We start from the raw sequence: 22,491 nt of genomic DNA on the forward strand, positions 1-22,491 counted from the left end.
TCGTTTAGAAACTTCCACGTTTTCTTTGTCCTCCTGTATCCACTGTATTAAAGTCGGACAAGACACCATGGTAATGTATATTTATTGTAGCAGGGTTTAAAGAGGCAAATCGTAGGTTTTGATGTAATTTATGCATATATGTATGTGTGCGTGTGCAACTTCATGATGGAGTAAACCACGTGTTTGCAGATGGCGGACTTAAAATTTTCCATCCCAATTTTGAATATATGTATGGATGTATGCATTTCGGTATGGTTTTGACGTTACGTCATATTCCATAAGAGCGAAAAAAACACAAATTAAATCGTACCAGTGAAAATTGCTGACTGTTTGCGTGTAACAACCTTTGTCCGAAAAATGTAACTGTAATGTTTTTTCTGCATAACTCGCGGCCATGAACATGGGACTATTGATGACCATAGTACACAAGAACTCTGCACGAAACACAATTATCAACTATGTTACAAATAGTGTTTACTTACCCGTCTCCATTGCTTTTCATTTTTCACCACTCTGCCGCTGGCATTCAAATTATCAACAAGTTCTTTCCATAGCTTTTCCTCGTCCGTCTTCCTAAAATTTTTAGAAATCCGGCCAGCAACCAGGTTTGGATTACTTTCCATGAACTCAATTAAAATCATTTTTTGATTTTCAGTTACTTTTGCCAAGCTGTTTCTTTCACTAGCTACCTTCAATCAAAGAAAGACAAAAACTATCACAGATCAGATTCAACAAGTTGTTACAATCTATTCTCGGTTGAACTCGAATTTTACGATATCGTCATCTGATTGGCTATTCGCATCTAGCCTCTACGACAAGTGGGTGTAGAGGCATTTTTCATGTCGTTAGTAGTAACTCGTAATGACGCGAAGTCACTTTCCGTTTTGGACTTGTCAAGTCTAGCCTTCCAGCACATGGAACGACTTCCAGCATGACGACAAACTCATGTCGTTAGTCCCTTGTGACAAGTCGGTACTTGACTCCCAGGTCACAACAGTAAAAAGTGTGATCTGGATATGATTCCAATGTGCACTTTGAATCTCATTTTGATATTGTGCAGTATAGTTTTCAGAGAAATCTACCTGAACAACAACCTAAACCATGACCACTTTCTTTTTTAAAACGTTCAAATTCTTTGCTTTGTGTTCTCTTAACCTTTTGCCGCCCAAGAGTCTCGATCGAGATACCCAAATGTAAGCTTCACTGTCCCAAGCGTCTCGGTCGAGATACCCTGTGCAAGGTCGTAGTTTTTACGTTATAAGTTTTCTATTTTTGGCTAGAATTTCGATTTTTTTTATATTGTTCCTAACACATGTATTTAACAGAAATGTTTTTTTGCATTTTTTTTGTCTTCATGAAAATGGAGGGGGAAAGGCGGGAAAAGGGGCTTCTCTTTTGCGTCTCTTTTCAAGATCAAATTTTTGCCGACAAAGGAACACCGGCTTTGTTGTTCTAAAGCAATGCTTTTCACTCCCGCCTGTGAACTGCTTTCGAAGGAAGCTTGTTTATCAGTATCCGATGTCAAAATGAAAGTTTTCCGTGAGGGGGTGGGGGGAGGGGGAAGACTGGTTGCTGAATCTGCTTTGTGAGAATGGAATTTCGAAGTGCGCTGAAGGAAACCTTTGTTTTTTAGCACAAGTGTCCACAAGTTGCGACCGGGGTTACCCTGCATTGTCTAAAAATAGAATTTCAAGCAGCTGCAAGAATCGGTGCTCATTTTTCACTGCTTTCTAGCTTTTCGTCCGTGAATGTTGTGTTTAGGTGTCGTTTTGTGCCCAAGTGCGAGGACATTTTTTGGGTGAAGTGACAATTTTTTAAAATAATTTTTGGGGGTTTTCTCCTTTCCCCCTGCATATATATGATAAATTTGCATAAATTTTGCATTTTGTGCATTTTGACATTTTTTTCCTATGACAGAGACAAGTGTAATTTACTCAAAATATTTTATTGCACAAATTGATACTTAGGCCTAAACAAATGATGTAATATAGCAATCTGAAATGAAAAACTGATCTACAAAGTCAATTCTGGCCCCAGAGTAATTTAGCCTATGTCATATTTATATGAAATCACTCCCAAGTTTCGAGTGTATTATGTTAGGTTACTTAAGAGAGTTCATTTTATTTTGTGAGGCCTACTGTTATATTTCAAAACTAGCTTACCCATGTTCAAGTAAAGATCTAGGCCTACATAAGTAATGCAAGTGAAACCTTTTATATTTTTTCCTGTAAATAATTTTCAAACAATGCAGGAATACCTAAATTAGAACTAAATTCAATAGGAGTACTTGAAACAGAAACATTGCGATGTAGGCCTAACAATTGTAAATAAAAGGTGCAGAGGCTTATTAGTTGTATTTGTAGCAAGGTGCTGGATGCTATGGGTTACATTTGTAGCATCCGGCACCTTTGGAATCTAGCATCCAGCACTACCAGAACTGCCACAAGAAATAATTAGCAGACTACATCTAACTTCACCAGTGACTTAACCATCATTAATCTGCTTTGCATACAAGGATTCATCATCATTGAAAAATTATGCTAAGAGTTGTTAAAACTTTAATAATTATTCGGTGCCGGATGCTACAGTAAGAACTTAAAAGTTATAATTTGTTGTACTCTCCTACTGAAACTTCAAATTCTTGGTATCTTCACTTAAACATGCACAGTTCGGTTACAGGAAGCAATTACAGTAGCTGCAAGCATGGAGAACAAAAGACTAATGAAATAATGCAATGTTGCCAATTGCACAATTTTATTTTTTAATTTGTTATTCAAATGTACCAATTTTACATTGGGCATTTCCTCTTAGAGTAAACCTTTAAAATGTTGTTATATTCTTAAAGATTAGACTTACACCTTTAAAATGATATATGATATGTTATACTTTGCATTAGTTAAAAATAAACTCACTGGGGACCACTTTCCATGGACAGGCCTGCATGTATGGTAACTAACCATACCTTTTAACATTTATTCTCATTACACATACACAAGACCTTGAGTCCTTCACACTCTGTCCAATAGATATGTCTGTATGCATTCAAAAGATGCCCCTGTATATTCTTGTATGCTGTAAAACGAATGTGTAATTAGAATGGTTTTGATTTTATTTTTAAACCTTTCCACTTTTGGTTTGTGTCTTAACTCTCTGGGCAACTTGTTATACAGGTCAACTGCTGAGTTTTTAGGTCCCTTCTTGTAGAGAGTAAGAATTCGAATTTTATCTTTATTTCTCGTGTTCAGGCTATGGATATCTTCGTTGGTTTCAAAAGTACTAATATTTTGTTTGATGTATACAAGACATTCATAGATATACAAACATGGTAATGTCAGTAAGCGGAAGTTACGGAAGAGATTTCTGCACGAATATTCCCATTGACCTCTGCCACAATTCGAAGTGCTATTTTTTGTAATTTAAACAGTATGGAGCTATATGCCTTGTTTCCCCAGCTCATGATTCCATACCTTATTACTGATTCAAAGTGGCTCCTTACAACATAACAAACTTTCTACTGCCAAGGCATCTTTATGGTGTATAATTTGATTTTTTTTCTGTTCCCATCAAACTTTTAAGAATGCAAAATTAAGTCAAGTGAATTTTTAAAAATGTATTACCCAGTACATCTACTTCTGGGTTATGCCATGTGACAACATATGAATCAACCAATGAAGAGGCAATTTTCAACATCACATATTTTTAGAAATAGGTTACGTGTATATTGCTGAGAGTTTGCAGTTCAGTTGCAATATATTTCTAAGAGCTGATAATGTAAATATTGGTCTCATGTATGTTACTTCTAGGGATGTGCAAAAGCTGATTACAGATGTATGAAAATCGGCTGAAATTGACACATCGGCATCGGCAAAAATCCGATAATTAAACCGGTACAGATTATACTAGAGTTTTTACCTTCTAATAAGTTTTATATTCTAGTTTTGTAAGATTTATTGAAAATTTGGTTATGATTCGTCATTATTGTAGAGTTTTTGTAATAAAATTATTGCAAACTCATTCAGAGGATCAACCTAACTATACATCGGAAATAAAACAGTACATTGCTGAACCAGGATCTGCATACAGATCAAACCTGAAGCAAGTCCTGAGAAAATACTTGGGCATACCTGCTGCATCAGTATTCAGTGATTGAGTGTTCAGTGTTGCTGAACAGATTTGAGATAAGAGAAGAAGTAGGTTACTTCCTGAAGTGCTTCCAAATCTCATGTTTCTGAAGTTGAATCTGGCAGAACAGGAATTCATTTTGCATTTCAAAGAACTGCTCTTGTACTAATGTTAAATCTCTTGAGAATCCATGTTCTTCTTAAAGGTTCACATGACATTTTGTAGATGCAAATGTACATTCGCATCTCTTGAGAATATATATATATATATATATATATATATATATATATATATATATATAGAAATGTACATAGCAAATTTATTTTTGTCATGCTGAAAATAACATCTCATTTCTGTTTAATAATCTTATGTATCGGAATCGATTAAATATTGGCATCGGTATCGGTTCCAAAAATTACCAGTGAGTACATCGGCATCGGTAAAAGCAAATAATGGAGATATTTGACCCCAAAGTATGGCCCACGTAAGTTAAAACCTGCAATTTCAGAGTACTTTCGCCGCTTTTTGTTAGTAAGAACTGGTGGTATGCACAGTAAAATAGCGTAAGAACACGTCAAAAATAACTTGTCAGTACCAAACCTTGCAATCCTAACCTAACTATGCAAAATTATATCTGCTGTTGTGGAAAGTCGTTTTGGGTGCTATATTCATTTGTGCGAAGCTTTCGGGCTGTTCTGCTACACGTTAAAGTAACAAGATAACAGCCGTACTTTACTTCACAATAACACATTTCGGCGAGCTAAAATCAACTGAAAACGTTCATAAACAACAAAATCTTCATCAACCATGTAAGATATTTCAGTTTCTCAAGGGGGTACAGAGGGTCAAGGGTACAGCTATTTGTCGATCAGGTCCGGAAACAGGTTGTGTGATAGTTTTCTCAAGTTTTACTAGGAGTGAAGGGTCATTTAGTGGATCGATATTTATGGGCATTATTTGGAAGTTTGGAGAATGTGATTAGTTCAGATTAAGTCATTGAAAGTGCCATTCAGTCACGAATTATGCTGTGGAAAAAAAGTTCTCAAGCTATCATGCTTCTAAGGTCCAAGTTCCGATTGTTAAATTCCGAATAAATCGTGGTATATTTTACACTTGTCATTTTCTGTGTGAATGCAATGTCTAGAATGACCACAACGGTAAATGTTTACTATCCTTCGGACACCTATAACTTCTGAGTTTCGTCAATTATTGACATTTCTACTTACCTATCTGCTTCGCGGATCATTTTTTAACGTGTATTCACGTTTTTTTTATCATTTTTTTTTAAAAAAAAGTGTTTTTGTAACTGAAGAACGTACGTTTCCGCAAATGGTTCGTGGGGCTATGTGTCAATGGTTCGTGGGGCTATGCGAGAATGGTGTGTGGGGCTACGGATATTTTTTTCGAAACCAATTTTTTAACTATTGTGACCCTACCTAACCTAACCTTACCGCAAATGGTTCGTGGGGCTATGCGTCAATGGTTGAATTTCCGCTATGAAACATTCCCACATCACACAAAACACCTTCCAGATGTTAGACAATACTACAGGAACTTATTACGGTAAGTAGTTTCTTCTGTAGAAATGAAGAAATCTGTCCGAAGGATAGTAAACTAGTACCGATTAAGCTGTTCTGTTTTGCCAAACCTTATGTTGAAAAACCCATTATATGACTTCATCATTGCAATGATCCCTACAAATGCTTACTTGATTGTTCTGCAAAGTAAATTGAATTGTTACTAACTTGGGCATATTTCTCAGTACTGCTACGTAACCATAGGAAAATATTTTAACTAATTAAGATGGAAATCAAGTAAATATGACCCACAAGCAAGATTGGTTTTAAAGTCTCAATTATAATTGTTTTAAAGAGCAGCCTATTTTGCTTTGTCCAGTATGGACTGCTGCTTGCCCCATAGCTACACATAAGATACCTCTTTGACTAAAAGAAATATGGTACATATGTTCCCTTGCTGGTCGTGGATTGGTCTGTCTTTGATGTGAGCTTCTTTACCTTTGTAAATATTGATTTTGCAAATCCTGCTGTGGTGACCTTTTTAACTGAACTTTTTAATACACAACATTAATCTAAAGTTATTAATTGAGAATGGAATTACATTGTGTTTTTTCATGTTGCAGGTTTTTTCTCCGGAACTGCATACAGGTACCGCTGGAAGAGGACGGAACACTGCAGGAGACTCGTCGAGGGATCTATTCCAACATCCATTGTGCATAGGAAGGTATGTGCTTGTTTTTACGATTCTTGAAGAGTTTATTGTTTTTTAAAATTTTGCATGTGCAATTTGACACAAAAAGCTGTTTTTTCTAAGGGGAATGTACACGATGGAGTGCCAGATCTATAAACCCATCAAACCCAACAGAGCAAGGGGGGGGGATAAGGAAACCTTTAGAGGGGTCCTTCCCTGTTACATACTCAAATAGGTTTACAATAAATGTAGTATATTGTACAGATTTTGTCCCAGCCTCGAGACATTCCATAATCAACTGAAACAGGCAATTCATCGCATTTCGACAGTTTTCAACAATCCACAATCTCCTATAGCATGCCAAGGAAGTACCTTAACCTGTCGTTTTAATTGGTTTATTAATACTCCCAGCTTCCCCATTGTTTTCATTGCTTATCTCAACTTATCAAAGTTTCATCTGCATGTTCAATACAATGTAATTCTACATGGCTCTCAAGAGGTATTTCGACCTTCATGGAGGAGTAGTTAGTACAGTGTGTTATGAAGCCAAGAGTACTGGTTCAAATCCTGGCCTGGGCATGGGTGTTCTTTGTGAGTACTCCATCATTTTCATCCTATCATCACTCATCCTCATCACAATTAGCCGAAAATGGCAGAAAAGCAACACTTTATAACAAAAGCCAAATTAAATTATATCTTTATAGAGGTGTGTGTGTACACACTGAATGAACTTAATAATAGCAACAACTTTCACATGTTCTTTCATAAGTACCTGTGTTTTATATAGCAGGGATGGTAAGGGGCGGTAATATTTTGTGGAAGGGCCCAAAACTTGTAGATCGGCACTGACAACATGTTATTGGTTGAGATTGGGATTACATTGTTTTTTCATGTTGCAGGATTTCTCCCCGGAACTGCACAGAGGGACCACTGGAAGAGGACTCACCAACAGGACGACTCATCGAGGGATTTCGTCCAGCATCCATTGTACATACGAAGCTATGGACTATGAAAGACATGTGCCCGGATTGCTCAACCATCCTGAAAGCGTTTTTAATGAGCTGATAGTTGACACATCACTAGTAATCTTAGCAGCCTGTTAAACTTTTAATGTTCGCTCAAGTGATTTTATAGGCCCGTTAACTAATGACATGTTAGAGGCATTTTGCTTTGATTCCTTGCTATTCTCATACTTTACGGCTGTTCGTAAACTCCAGCCAAGTCAGCCGAAGCTGGCTACATCTGTTCTTAAACTCAATCCAAGTACGGCTAGCTCCGCCCACTTCCGGCTTCCTGACGTCACGGTGACGTATCCGGCTTACTTGGCTCGTAAGATTCGTAAGCCGTTCTCGATGCGACTGAGTTGGCTGACTGCAGACGAAAACTAGCAGAAAGCACAACGCGACAGCTTTCAATGGCCGGCAATCATTTATTTGATGCCTTCGTAAGTCAGAAAGGCAGCTGAAGGAAAAGATGTAATCAATATTATCTTATCATTCTTTCCGGAGATGTATATATATGGGAAAAATATGCAAAAACTGGTATCCGAAGAGAAAAAAGTATAAAACAATGAAAAAGTAGTTTTTGATCTGAACTGTAATGAAATAACTATTTTTGAAACCATTTCATTTACCATAATTCAACGTTATTAGTTGTTGTTAACACACGGTATACTAAACTAAATTCACCAACCAATAAAATACTACAAAATAATTATTTTTGATGTGTAGGCATCCGTATGATCTTTTTTTTCGGTTATTTTTTGTGTCAATTTCTAAATCTTGTCAAAATATTCTATTAATTTATATTAATGTAGCCGAGCTTTATATAGAAGTGAGATTTAGTGCCATTTACACCTAATACTACTTCCAAAGTAAGTCAACTGCTTAAACATGCTCAAGAGTCAAGCAGACGAGATGCTCCACCACGCCATAATCCATGCTGTTCGTAAACTGCAGCGTGGAACAGCTTGGCTAGTGACGTCGACATGACGTTTCGTGTGACGTCTGCTTAATCCACTCGTAAGATCTGCGCTGAGTTGGCTGGAGTTTACGAACAGCCGTTTTGATATGAGAAATGTAACGTTTTGATTGGTTGCACCGCAGACAATAAGCGCATTCTTCCGAAACATTTGTTTTGAACTTTTTTATATGAAATCACAGGAACAACAATAATTAAAGTAATGTGAACACACAAACATATGTTTAAGAAAGGAATGTTAGTTAGGTATTTAGGTTCGCACACCGAAAATGTTAACAGGTACGTTATAATTTCGTAACTTAGATTTTAATGAGTGCCTACTGACTGCCAATACAAGATTATAAATCTATAAATAAAAACTACTGTTCTAGGTTAGGGTAGTCGGTTTGAAGTTGATAAATTTAATTGTATTAAAATGGCATTTCAAAAGAGGTCTAAAGATGTCCATGCACGAAACGCCAACACCTGAAACTGCTTAGGACGTGAAGCTTTTTTCCTTAATGAAACATACATGTGTAGTACGGTTCTTTACATTATGTTTGGTTATTTATTATATGATGAAATGGTAGTCATGTACATTGTACATGGAACATTTGATTAATATGATATTTTTATATTATATTTGATCATGTATATGATTTATCATAACTGGTGAAAAAAAAACAAGTGCACTTTTAGACAATATCATTACCACTTGTACGTATGTACAAGGAATAATTTCCGAATGGATGGTAGTGTATTTTATGTCACTGCACAATGTCAAAATGTTGCAATGTCCATGCACAAAACTATATACCTCAAACTGCTTAGGACCTCAAGCTTTTATTTTTAATACAACAACATATGTAATCTATATTATGTGATGAGATGGTAGTCGTTCGTAAATGTATATTGTACATGTACGTTAGTTAGGAATATGATTTAATTTCCATTTGCACTGTTATTAAGTCAGCTCATTTTCAGTATGCTGCATAATAATTGTTTTCATTTTGTGATTATATTAAGACTCATGTTATATTAAATAACATGTTTTATTGTACAGTACTTACGTACAGCTATGAGCTGAGTAAGTAAATAGGTAGGCAGGTCAGGTTTGGTGCTTTTAACATTTATCTCCAGGTTGCTACAGCTGTCGCTAGCCGCTTGTGGTTGCACGCACTGTGATTCTCAATGTAGAATGAACATTTGTGTCGAGCATTCTCTTCACTGCAAAATCATTTTTTCCCATTATGTTAATTGGAGTAGGTGGTTAATAATTTGAAAAGTTCGAAAGAACAATTCCCTACTATTTTCAAAGATTGCAGGCTACATTGTGTAATGTCACAGATTTATTTTACATTAAATGAGAGTACAGGACGTGTATTGCCTATTTCTAGGACAGTTGCTTCATTTTAATTTTATCTCTTAAGTTTTCTGACATTTTTCAGTTTAAAAAAAAACAACATAAAATTGAAATGGTAGTTATAAGCAGACACAAGCATAAACACAACAAACCATGACTTTCCTCAGTTTCTACGTAATCCACTGGAAAACGGTGTAGACGACGACACCGAATATTTTGGTAAATAACTTTACCTTATACAAATTAAAATATGTAAAAGGAGGTTACATTTTTTTAAAAAGTCATGTGATGTTTTGTGTTTATGGTTACAGTGCATTGAAGGTGGAAGCCCAGTATGAATTTTAAAAAATTCAAGTTCGTATAATTAACTATAAACATACATTTTTGGCTCGACAGGCAAAATTAATAAAATTTGAAAAATGTGTGATGATCACGATGCCATTATTGACAAAACTTTAAAAAGTACATTGATACAATATTTCTCATTTAACTTACATGTGATTTCTGATTTGCAGTACGAATTTATAATATGAAATACGAAATGGGAAAATTATTTTTGCTGTAGAAAGAAATCGAACTAGTGTACGTTTTGCGATGGTATGCAAATAATGTGTTCAAATCGGTTTGGTATAACCTTTCAACACAACAGCTGGCATATGCAATTTCGCCATCTTATTTCCGACAACACAATGCGCTGTTAAGAACCTCAATGAAGCAAAAGAGTGCCTTTACATTTAACGACGACATTAGAGGTCTGTTAGCCTTAGCGAAAGTTGTAGAAATGCCTCGATGTGTTAATGTAGTGTTAACTTGATTTAACGCTTCTTTAAAATTTAACATACGTTGAGCTAACAGGGCAATGGCATCCTAATGAAGGCTCAACTGGTAAGAACATGAATAATTATGCAATACATTCTAATGTATGGCAGGCACTATGATATCACTGCAGATTTTAGAATTTGGCTAGCAACCGTGCATAAATATTTAATTGTTTGTTATTCTGATTTAATGGTACACATGATACAGAAAACGCACAACAATTGAAAAACCCTGCTGCACTCATTATATGAAAAATGTAATTGCAATTTCCACAAGCGACTCAAACTTTTTTTTAGAAGTGAATTTTGAAAATTCAGGCACCATGGATACTGGGGACCCTGGTTTTTAACTATGTGGCACAAATATTCACATTCAACCAGGTCAGAAACCTGTGTGCCTAATATGTTGCTTTTTCCAAACTTTCCTTTCTATCCTGCATCTTCTATGATCAAATGAATTTCACAGCAACTTTCAAGCCTTAACTGAAACAATCTACTTTCCACGACAAAAACTGATCATGAAATTAATCCATCTTGCATTTTTGAAAGGTACAGGTGAGTTCTCCAAAGTGGAAACTTGTCTCTACACTGAGTTTTGGGTCTTCTGAACACCTTTATCTTGTGTTGTATAATAATTACATTGGAGCTCAGATAAATATTAATTTTCAAAGTTTTAGCCATAAATATTTTTAAAATCTTGTATTTAATTCATTTTAAGTGTATATTCTATTATACATTCAAACATTCTATCGATCATATATTTCACATACATATTTGAAATCAGTCTCGTCTTATAAGATCACAGACACTTCTGGGATGTAGCAACTTCCAATAGGATAATTTAAATGTAGAAGTGTCCACAATCGTAGAAGCCAAATTGATATTCATGTAAAATAGCTTCACCATTGTGAATAAGCTCTGATGTTTTTCAGTATATAATATTTCATTCACTTCTACTCACATGAGACTTTTCTAATTACAGATGTTTCTTATCGTTGGACACAGCCAGGTTAAGTACCTGCACACATGTGAAGGTGAAGGGAATGACTACCATTCCCTGGCTTTTCCTGGGTCAAAAGTGCACCAGTTGTGGGAACACATTGAGGACCTTGTGCCTTATTTCGATGTTATTGTGATCCACACTGGAGCAAATGACCTGTCAGAGAGAAGTGGGAGACCATTGACAAACGTTGCAGCTGTATTGCACAACTTTGAGGTCTTGCTGTCGAACATCAGGTCGCTTCACCCAACAGGAAATGTTGTTGTTTCAGGTATTGCATTATTTCTTTTCTTTCTTAGTTTTGGGTTGTTTTTTTTCTTTTTCACATTTGCATGGTACTGTTGGGGATCACAAATGCATAAATTCTTTGCACCACACTCATAAATCTAGACTAATCTCATACTTATTAACTGATTTCTTTGTATAGACTTCATGATGGAAGTTGTGCAAATTACTCACAAATTTAATATAAAAATATAAACAACTTACGTTTTGCGAGTATCTAGGTAACTCCTGCGACGTTTCGGGATGCAACTGCTTGCTCCCTTCCTCAGGCTGCTCACATTTAGGTTATCGGGGAAACAGAATGGTAGTCTGACATGCACCTGTAATGGCTTTTAGATTTTTATTATTTTTTAACCATGCACCTTTTACCAATCCTATATCCTGTACGTATGGAGAGTTCGAGGTGGTTATGATTTATACATAACCTAAATGTGAGCAGCCTGAGGAAGGGAGCAGTTGCATCCCGAAACGTTGCAGAAGTTACCTAGATACTTGCAAAACTTAAGTTATTTATATTTTGTATAGACATTCAATCCCAAGCCATCTGCCTATAAGTGTGAACTTAAACCCTGTAGAATGGAATGTACGTTGTTTTTTTAAATGTTTGTCTGTTTTCTTTTGTGCAGATAATTGCTAACTTTATATTTGATTTGTCTTGTTTTCAGGGATTTTGCCCAGAAATGTGAACACCTTTGACCTCAACAGCAAGAAGTCTCTCTATCCAGAAGAAATTTCTCGGGTTGGGCTGATCAACGCTTGGTAAATCCATTTCTTAACCTCTTTAATCTGTTTTCTTTATTATTATTGTATGTGGGCCATTCTCAAAATATAAGTTTATAAATTATATGATTTCACAAAGCCATAAAATTGTTTTAAAATTTGTAGAAATAATTAAATGCTTTGTTCTCAAAGAACCTAGTCCAATTCTAACCTTGGCCAAGATCATTTGCTCCTAGTTAATCTAAAAATTATAAATTGGTAATAATTGGCTTGTCCACAGAGTGAACTTCCATCTCCATAGTGGGTTTTTGGGTCGTCGATGTGGATTTGTGTTCTATTGCTATTATTTAGTAACATTACTAATAAAATTACTATTAAAAATGAAAATATAAGATAAATATTAAAATAATTAGGTATCGTTTAGCTGTCAGCAGGACCATTAATGACAATATGAAAACAACAAAATGTGCTTGCTAGCAATAACTTTTTCATTATATTGCTATATAACATGGTTATGAGACACCTGTTGCAAATATAAGAATATAATCAGGCATAATATTGAAGCAGATATCAAATAAAATATTCTAGCTAGCAAGAACATTTTTATTCTATTACTATGTCTATTTCACATTGCACTGGCAGATCTGTAACGAAATATGTATAATACGTAGTAGCTTGCATATGTAGTTTTTGGTGAAAACATGCAATGTAAAGTAACACACTGTAATGTTAATTTTTCATGTTTGAGGGGCGTGAGGTGCATTTTTCTACCATCTTTTGTTACGAAATGAATTGCAAAATGCAAAATAAACTCTTAAACTCATTTACTGACTCAGCGCCTTCTGAGGTCTGAATTAGGTCAAATAATGATGTTAGCATCATGGTAGCACCTCCATTTTTCAAATTTCGTTGATCTTTTTTGGTTCTCAACATTACTTTTTGTTTGTTATGTGAATACATATATGCTCAGTTCCGCAGTTGGTCGACATGTGGGCATTACACTAACATCTCACAATGTGTTGACGGTGATCACTGCATAGCTCCTAATAAGTTAATGGAACACTCCACCCTATTATATTTTACTACCTGTAAGGAAACAGTTAGACTGCATCTCAGGGAGCTTTCGTGTTTTACAACAGATATATAAACATAAATTTCAATGTTAGTGGAGCGCTAACATGTCGAACGGCAGGTTAACAGTGTGCACCATAATGTTACTTATTTAGTATTTGGGGGGAGGGTTGCTATATGAAATCTGAATGTGGTAACTTTTCTTTACTAATTTTAACATTCTGCTAATGGTTTTCGCTTTTCCAGTGCAAGAAAGCTGAACAACAAGCTGCAGGATCTTTGTTCCAGAACTGGTGCATCATTTCTGGACTGGGGAAGATTTCCAGGTAAATACCTATGAAAGGATGGACTTCATCTGAATTTTGATGGTGTTTCATACTTGGAGCAGAGGATTCTGGAGCATGTGCAACAGATAAGTGCTTGTTTCAATATCTCAAGCATGGCTCCTGATCCTGTCCCCTCACTTTCAGTGTCCAACTTACCTGCTATTCCCGTTCAGTCTCCTCAACCTTCTTCTTTCTGCATCCAAAACCTGCCTCTGACTGATCCTCATACCCTACATAACCCACTGTATTCCTCAATCGTAAAGTTGCATTCTTCTACCATTCCTCAGAACTTCATTACTACACTATCTTCAAATGCCCTTCATACTCCTTCTTCCTCTCCATAAATACCTCTTCCTTGCCCCCCACCAGCAAAATCTGACCCTCTGAAGTCTCTTCCTATACCAAATTTTTCCTCTATGAAGTTTTGTTCCCTTTCCACTCTACCTGAATCTGGCCCTTCAAAGCCACATCTTTCACAGCCTGTTACTCCTACATTTGTCCCACCTAAGTCTGCTCCACTTAAATCTGCCCCACCTTCTTGTCCAAATCCACTAAAGTCTGCCCCACCAAAGTCTTCTTCTTGTCCCACTCCACTAAAGTCTGTCCCACCAAACTATCCTCCATCTCATCCTGCTCCATTTAAATCTGCCCCATCAAAGTCTCATCCTGCTCCACCAAAGTCTCCTCCATCCCATCCTGCCCCATCAAAGTCTCCTTCTTGTCCCACTTCACCAGAGGTGGTCACCCTCCGGAGGGCGACCCTCATGAGGGCAGACCTCACCCTCACCCTCACTCTCCGAAGACTTGTGAGGGTGAGGGTGTGTGAGGGTGAGGGCGAGATTGACCCGTGAGGGTGAGGGCGTGTGAGGGTGAGGGCGAAGCCAAGCCGTGAGGGTGAGGGCGTGTGAGGGTGAGGACGAGATCGATCCGTGAGGGTGAGGGCGTGTGAGGGTGAGGGCGACTGGTGAGTCGGGAGGGTGAGGGCGTGTGTGGGTGAGGGCGAAGCCGAGCCGTGAGGGTGAGGGCGTGTGAGGGTGAGGGCGACTGGTGAGTCATGAGGGTGAGGGCATGTGAGGGCGACTGGTGAGTCGTGAGGGTGAGGGCGTGTGAGGGTGAGGGCGAAAGGCAAATCGTGAGGGTGAGGGCATGTGAGGTTGAGGGCCATGTCAATCCGTGAGGGTGAGGGTGCGTGAGGGTGAGGGCGAAAGGCTAGTCGTGAGGGTGAGGGCGTGTGAGGGTGAGGGCGAAGTAGAGTTGTGAGGGTGAGGGCATGTGAGGGTGAGGGCGTGTGAGGGTGAGGGCCATGTCAATCCGTGAGGGTGAGGGCGTGTGAGGGTGAGGATGAAGTCGAGTCGTGAGGGTGAGGGTGTGTGAGGGCGAAAGGCGAGTTGTGAGGGTGAGGGTGTGTGAGGGTGAGGGCGAGGGCAAGGAAAATCCATGAGGGTGAAAGGCGAGTCGTGAGGGCATGTGAGGGTGAGGGCGAGCCGTGAGGGTGAAGTCATGTGAGGGCGAGGCATGAAGGTGAGGGAGATTGAACGAAAATGACCACCTCTTGTTTAAAGTTGGATCCGAACTACAATGTGCCTCCTCCACCGGGTCTAGTAAGAAATAGGCTTTAATATTTTTAATTCGTTTCATTGTGTTTCTAGTCCAAAAACGCATTTTTATATTGCCTATAAATGCCTATTAGGTGAGTGCCTATTTTGCTTAATCGTCCCTAAAATGCCTATTCTGCAATTTTTGCTTTCTTTATCTTTGTTATGCGCCTTTGGCTTTCCCTATGTTGAATGTAAGCGTTCGTTGACGTTGAACTGCCTGAAAGCCTCAATCGGGGTAAGCAAACTGGACAACCTGTTAGTGACTCATCATATATGTGGACGTAACGACGCCAGCTCTCCCCTTCTTTTTTTCCCCTGAAAGATTTGTGGGAATCAATCAGTACTCATTTGCTTTGTTGAGCCTGTGAAAAAATGTGGTTGTATGAGGAGGTATCATGTGTTTCAAAATGACAAGGGATATGACAGCCAGAAATGTATTAATCAGTGGCGTGCCAAGAGGGGATCGGTGGGGTTCATAACCCCTACGCTTTGCTCCAGTATTACTTTAAAAAAGTGAAAGGCAGTAAATGATAGAAATTACTGCGAAAATCCTGGACACGCCACTGGTATTAATTATAATTCATCTTCGCAGGGAATTGTGAATTAAAGTAATTCTGATATAAAGAACTTGCACTAACCATTTGGCCAATTTGAACAAATACCCCAATTTCGGATGGCATCCCATTTCGCCTAACCGCCTAAACCGGTCGGAAGGGCGAATGAGGGAAATTTTGATCCAAGTAAACACCAAACATGTGCCCATGCCAAATAGTCAGGTGTTGCTCCGAAAAAGGAGCATTGTCACACAATCCAGCAGCCGGGGGTGTTTGTTATATTTTCTATAAGATAAAGGAAAATAGGACTCCATTTCTTGGTCGATCTTTTAGTAGGCAAAAAAAATCCTCCACTCGACCCCCCTTCAATCTCTGACTTTAGTCTCATTAGAAACTCTAAGCTGCTTCATTGACGCTTAATGTTCTGCTTGTTCTTGTTTTATCTAACCTAACCAGGTGTGTGATATCAAGGATAACTAAGAATGACTTTCGTAACTTGCACCGGAGTTCGGGCATTTATTTTGGTTAGAATAGGCAGACAAAAAGGCATTTATAATGTGGAAAATAGGCACCAAATTAAAAAATAGGCACAATAAACAAAAATAAAGTGGGAAAGTTCCAAATAATTTATCTCTATAATTTCATTTTAAAATCAACTAGTAAACAACATATTTACTTTCATTTGTTGCCTTGATTACACACAACCACTAGTATTTTTATGTTTTTTGCTTTCTTGAACATTCATTGATAGCCGTCTGTCAGAAAGAATGATTTTCATAACGAGAATGATCTCATTTGACCACCCATGAAATAGACTATTGTAAGAACTGGATTCATATCGTGAATAAAATGTTTTTTCTTGTTTAAGAATATCACAAATCGTTTTCAAGTTTTCCAGTTCTACATTTTTACTCATTACACCTTTGCACTTTTCTGCAACAGCTAACGTTTTCTCCTGACACTTCAATTAGTAGCTGCACCGATTCCTCCAAGACTTTAATGGATAAGAGTTTCACCTCTTTTTCCCAGCTTTGTAATTGTTTCTGGCAACTGGCAACATCATCATGTGCTAATAAATAATGTTTTTGAAAGAAACCTAAGTTATGTACAATTTTTTAAAAACACATTCTAAAAATGTCATTGAAAATTAAAAAAACAGGCGTAAAAAGTAAAGATATAGGCAGTAGGGTATAAAGTAGGTAAAACGAAAAAGTTTCTAAATGTACATATATTAAGACAATTTTTTTCAATAAATGCAGCAGGAAAAAACAGGCATTTCGGCCTGTGGAGAGACCGTTAAATTTCATAAATCACATTATACGCGTACTGTGCCGATAAGCAGTTAGGCAAAGGGGATTAGGCGAAACTGGACTACATGCAATTTTGTGTTCAATTGTACGCACAAAAAGGGATGAAAAGCAATTTGCATCCTTTTAACCAAAAAAAAAATATTTTAAATGGTGTTCCAATTAACATTTCTGGGAAGAAATGAACTAGTGTTACCTATTGCGCTAATTGCGCACAAATGTTTCATTGACAATGGATTATAATTTTAATCATATTCTCATTTGCATGAAAGCTAAGATAACATAACCTGATTAATTGAAAGCATTTGCATTATTTTATTTTTGTACGATTATATGACCTGTTTATCTGTGTATGTGCATCAAATTATAGAATAGAAAAAGATTTGATTTTGATCTTCTAAGTGCACATGTTCTGGTGAGCCAAGAGAGGCCATTATCCAAATTATTAGAATTATATTATTTAGTAGGAGAGACAATGAGCAGGTTAACCGAATGGGCATAAAGGTGTAACATTTCTCAAATAGGGCAAGTAAAATGTGCTGCAAAATTCCCTTCTGGTGGAACTGTATTTTGTTTGTAAAAGAATAAATACAAATGATGTATTAAGTACAAAAATGTGTTGAATTTAATTGTACAGGGTGGCTCAAAAAGTCACTTAACACCCCCGGTACAAGGCCACTGCAGCACGCAACATGGAAATGGTGATGACCAATCGTTATCAGGCCAAGAAGGAACCACATTGACGCCACCCGTGTGGTCGACGGCCATCTTGATGTCAGCCATCTTGAATTCAACTTCAGAATTTTAAATGGGAAGGGGGTGATATGATATATCAAATCAGGCTAGAATTTCACGAGAAATGCAATGGTGAAGGTTTTTTCGACGTATCTTTAACCAGTAAAAGGTTATGACTGAATTCTTGTACCAATTTGCTCCTTTTCGAGGTGTTAGAAAAATGTATTAAAATTTGTTTAGCGCATCGGTAACGCATCGAGATCAAAGAAATGTCTAGGGAGAGAAGTTCGCATGCCATTGCACACGATTTTAAGAAGAGCTGCGCATTATGAATGGTTCATGCGAACAATTTACAGTGTGACGCTTCCATTGAATTAAAAGTTCTTCACAATGACAAGGCCGTTTCGTTTCTACCTGGAACTGGTGATGGTGAGTGGTGAGGCGGTGGAAAAAAGTATGTCAAGTGGAAATCGCCACATATTAATAAATTATGAAATTATATCTCAAACGTTTGCACATAGTTAGCACATGAATGCACACTATGTATTTTTATAAGCACACAAATATTAATCAAGATATTAATGAGTTTCCTCACTTCCACGTAGTGCACCCTGGACTAAAGACTAACGAGGCTCTGGCGACTGGCCCCATTGCCAGTATAATTTTGTTTGTATTGTCCTGTTCTTTTGTCCTTATGTGTACTGAGTGCCCCTTTACAGCGTCAGCTTTTAACAGCAGTCAGAACATTTTAAATTTTTTAGTTATGCAACGTTAGAGTTGTTATTTGTAATGGTAAGGGGCTGGCCCCCGTATAATGTGACGGGAGCAAAATAGCCTAAGTGCTGACGCTCCCAAAATTTTAAATTCAAATTCAAAAAATTAATGAGTTTATTGTGGCGATTCTGGCTTGATATCATGATAAAATCGCCACAAATCAAAAAAATCTTTTTCAGCAACAAAATTGTACTGTCTTTTAGGCATTCGTTAGCACATGAAAGCGCACTATTTATTTAAATTAGAATACAAATAGTAATCAAGATATTAATAACATTATTGGCAATTCTGGTTTGATATCAAGAAAATTTGGGTTGCAATTGCCCCCTCGCCCTCTAATCGCCGCCATTGCCTCGCTGTTGTATTTCCTTTTTCATGACATAGGAGCTCCAATAATTATTTTAAACTTTCGTTTCAGAAGTAACTCAAAGAAAAAAATTGTTGCTGGAGGGTAATTTAAAGGGAAGTTTTCCCAACTTCTTTAGATTTTCTTATTGTCAAGAAATTTCGGGGAGGGGTTGTAGCCCCTTATTCCCATTCCCCCTCCTCCGCGTACGCCAGTGGGGTAAGCAAATTGTGTGTCTGCTAGTAGTGGATTCCCGAGATCCTTGGATTTCAAAGCGAAAGCGTGGGCACTACATTATATGGGAGTTAACCATAGGGAACCCCACGATACAATTAACCATGGAAAATAATTGTAGAAATTGACTGACATATTTAAAATTATAACACAGTACTATTGTACTTGTACTTTGATTGTTGTTCTGTCTCATTCATTTTCTCTTTTCAAAAACTTCCACCCAGTACATTATATTTCCATGTCCACTCTGTCTTCAAAACTCTTCATTCACCAAGCTATAGTAAATGTTCCTGTTCCTTCTGTGAGATTACCATCATGGTTTCCAAGAATGAATGCCTTTCTTCAAATCGAATCTGTCCCTCTTACAACAAAGGATGGGGTGGAGGTAGGGGTTTTGAACACCTGCGGGGCAAGTCTTCCTTTTCCATGGAATTCTAGTAATTGTCACGTAGTGAGATCAAGTTCAACATATTTGTGCAGAGGATGAAGTGATCCCACAACTTAGATGTTTACATATCAATAGCTTGCGGATTTTTTACGTATTTGCCTTTTTCATTCTTTCGTAGTAAAACATAGGCTTTAATATTTTTATTTCGTTTCATGGTGTTTCTAGTCCAAAAATGCATTTTTATATTGCCTATAAATGCCTATTAGGTGAGTGCCTATTTTGCTTAATCATGCCTAAAATGCCTATTCTGCCATTTTTGCTTATTTCAGCTTTGTTATGCGCCTTTGGCTTTCCCTATGTTGAATGTAAGCCTTCGTTGACGTTGAACTGACAAAGCCTCAATCGGGGTAAGCACACTGGACAACCTGTTGGTGACTCATCAGTCATCACCGTGGACATAACGACACCTACCGCCTAACTACCCTTTCTTTTTTCCACCTGAAATCTTGTAGCAGTCAATCCGTACCCATTTGCTTTGTTGTGTGTGTGTGTGAAAGGAAGTAGACAGTTATCTGTGGAGATATCATGTTCATATTTTTGAAAATGCCAAAAGCACAAGACTGCCAGATGTGTATTGATTTAAAAATGGATTTCTGCAAAAGTTTGTTTAACCACCGACGGAAAATTTGATTTTTGTTATTCAGCATCGCTTTTCTTCCACTTTTGGCTAATCGCGAGGATTCGGATGAGGGAAGACATGATGACATTTATGAAGGAACACTCGCAAAGAACATCCATGCCCAGGCCAGGATTCGAACCTGGAACCCTTGCTGTGCTATCCACTTCCCCACGGATATCGGCCCCACTGACAGAAAAGTAATTTTCTGTCAAGCTTGTGTTAAATTACTATACAAATAAATATTCTATCCCACATACACATACCTATATAGTTTTATAAAATATCCTTGTTCAAAACTCAGGTTCTCTGTACGTGATTTTAGGCTCCTCTGAAAATGTTTTTCTACCTATCGCGTTATTAGGAAACAAGAATAAATGGTGAACAATGCACACCGAGATGAACCCTCTTACATTGCCTCAGTTTTGAATGAAACAATGCTAAGTTATGTGAAAAACTTAGTGTAGTGCCTTTGTGTTGCATAAGTCAACGATGCTATTTATTCTAAAATGTAATGCCATACAAATTAACAGCTCACGTATTGGTGTAATGTGCGCAATCAGCGCAATGAGTAACCCAAGTTCATTTCTTCAGATACATTTTATTGGGAACATCCACAATTTATTTTAAGGGTGCAATTTTTTTTTCATAACTTGGAAACAATTGGGCATGAAACTGGTGGAATTTACGTAAAAATGGCAAAGGTAATAGTGGCAACGGAAAAAGTGGCAAATTGAAAATGGCAAGCGGATAAAATGGCAACGATAAAAATGGTGAGAATAAAAGTGGCAAATACAATTATTATGATTTTACTTGAAAATTGAGAAATTTCTCGCATTTCACAGTTTGAAATTAAAATTTAATATAATGGTATATTTTTGCAGATATATTTACAAAAAGTATAACTTGCACATGTAGCTCAATATCGGACACACTGGACGGAGCACAACTAAACCTGAAAACTTCTTCATTAAGTTTTAGCCTAATGTACGAATTTCCATTGATTGATTTTGTTTATTTTACTTAAATTTTCTTGGATGGTCTCGAAGATGAGGATGTGTGATGATTAGGGTACGGATTTATAGCCACTAAAAACCTCTGAAATAGGCAGGCAATAGGCACCAAAATGATGCAAATAGGCACTTAAAAGGACTCTAAAATAGGCAACTAAAATAAAAATACATTAAAATAGGCATTTTTTACTTCCAATGCACATGCATACTGTATTAGCATTCCAGTTTACATATAAAAGTGTGCTAACAATTCACAAATTTCAGAGAATCGTCAGTTAAAGTAATTCTCGCAGAAATAACTTGAGCTAACGATTGTTACGTGAATAATTGTTCTGAAGTGATGAAAAAAAGGATTTGCACCATTTTAACAAAAAATATTTTAAAGGATGTTCCGATTAAAATTTCTCCGGAGAAATGAATTTCTGTTACCCACTGTACTAATTGCGCACATATATTTCACAAAGAATTGACAATAGTTTGAATGAAATGATCATTTGCATGGAAGCTAGGATAACACAACCTGGTTAATTTATTTATTTGAATGTATTTTACTTGCACTTTTTGCACGAGTAGATGAGCTGTTCATCTGTGTATGCGCATAACATTTTAGAATAAATAATATCGTTTGACTTAGTGTCAGTGCTCGAAGTGAGTCGGCATGCGAGCGGATGGCATCCTCGCAACTAGCGCCAAGACACGCTATTAGTGTAATTCTCCATATTCAACACAAAGCCACTAAACGAAGTTTGTCACATAACATAGTATTGTTACATTTAGAACTGAGGTAATGTAAGCTGAAGGCTCGTCACAGTGTGCATTGTTCACCATTTATCCTTGTTCCCAAACAACGCGAGAGGTAGAAAAATCTTTTCTGAGGAGTGGGAATTTATGCGTGAGCAGCTCAGAGTTTTGACCAAGTGCAATACATAAAACTATACATACGTAGTACCTAGGTACATGTGATATTTCCCATGTGAAAGAAATTGTTTATTTG

At 37.2% G+C, this 22,491-nt stretch overlaps 1 protein-coding gene and 1 long non-coding RNA gene across 2 annotated transcripts; both read left to right on the forward strand.

The window, feature by feature from the left end:
* The first annotated feature begins 931 nt into the window (after positions 1-931).
* Positions 932-7,433, forward strand: LOC145983077 (uncharacterized). The gene is made up of 3 exons (XM_083116349.1): positions 932-950; positions 6,263-6,363; positions 7,230-7,433. Exons 1-3 carry the CDS (start codon positions 932-934, stop codon positions 7,431-7,433), a joined length of 324 nt encoding a protein of 107 aa, XP_082972475.1.
* Positions 7,434-11,470: 4,037 nt separating this feature from the next.
* Positions 11,471-13,853, forward strand: LOC145983078 (uncharacterized). Its single transcript, XR_014441221.1, has 3 exons — positions 11,471-11,741; positions 12,421-12,514; positions 13,793-13,853. It is a non-coding gene; the product is annotated as an uncharacterized LOC145983078 (long non-coding RNA).
* The last annotated feature ends 8,638 nt before the right edge of the window (positions 13,854-22,491 follow it).

This window comes from Lepisma saccharinum, unplaced genomic scaffold, assembly GCF_977018435.1.
Source record: "Lepisma saccharinum unplaced genomic scaffold, izLepSacc3.1 HAP1_SCAFFOLD_627, whole genome shotgun sequence".
Lineage (NCBI taxonomy): Eukaryota > Metazoa > Arthropoda > Insecta > Zygentoma > Lepismatidae > Lepisma > Lepisma saccharinum.

What these genes read in the sequence shown, in the direction of transcription:
- LOC145983077 (XM_083116349.1), top strand. An exon ending in CATCCATTGTGCATAGGAAG is followed by an intron (nt 6,364 to 7,229) that starts GTATGTGCTTGT and finishes TTCATGTTGCAG; the next exon opens with GATTTCTCCCCGGAACTGCA.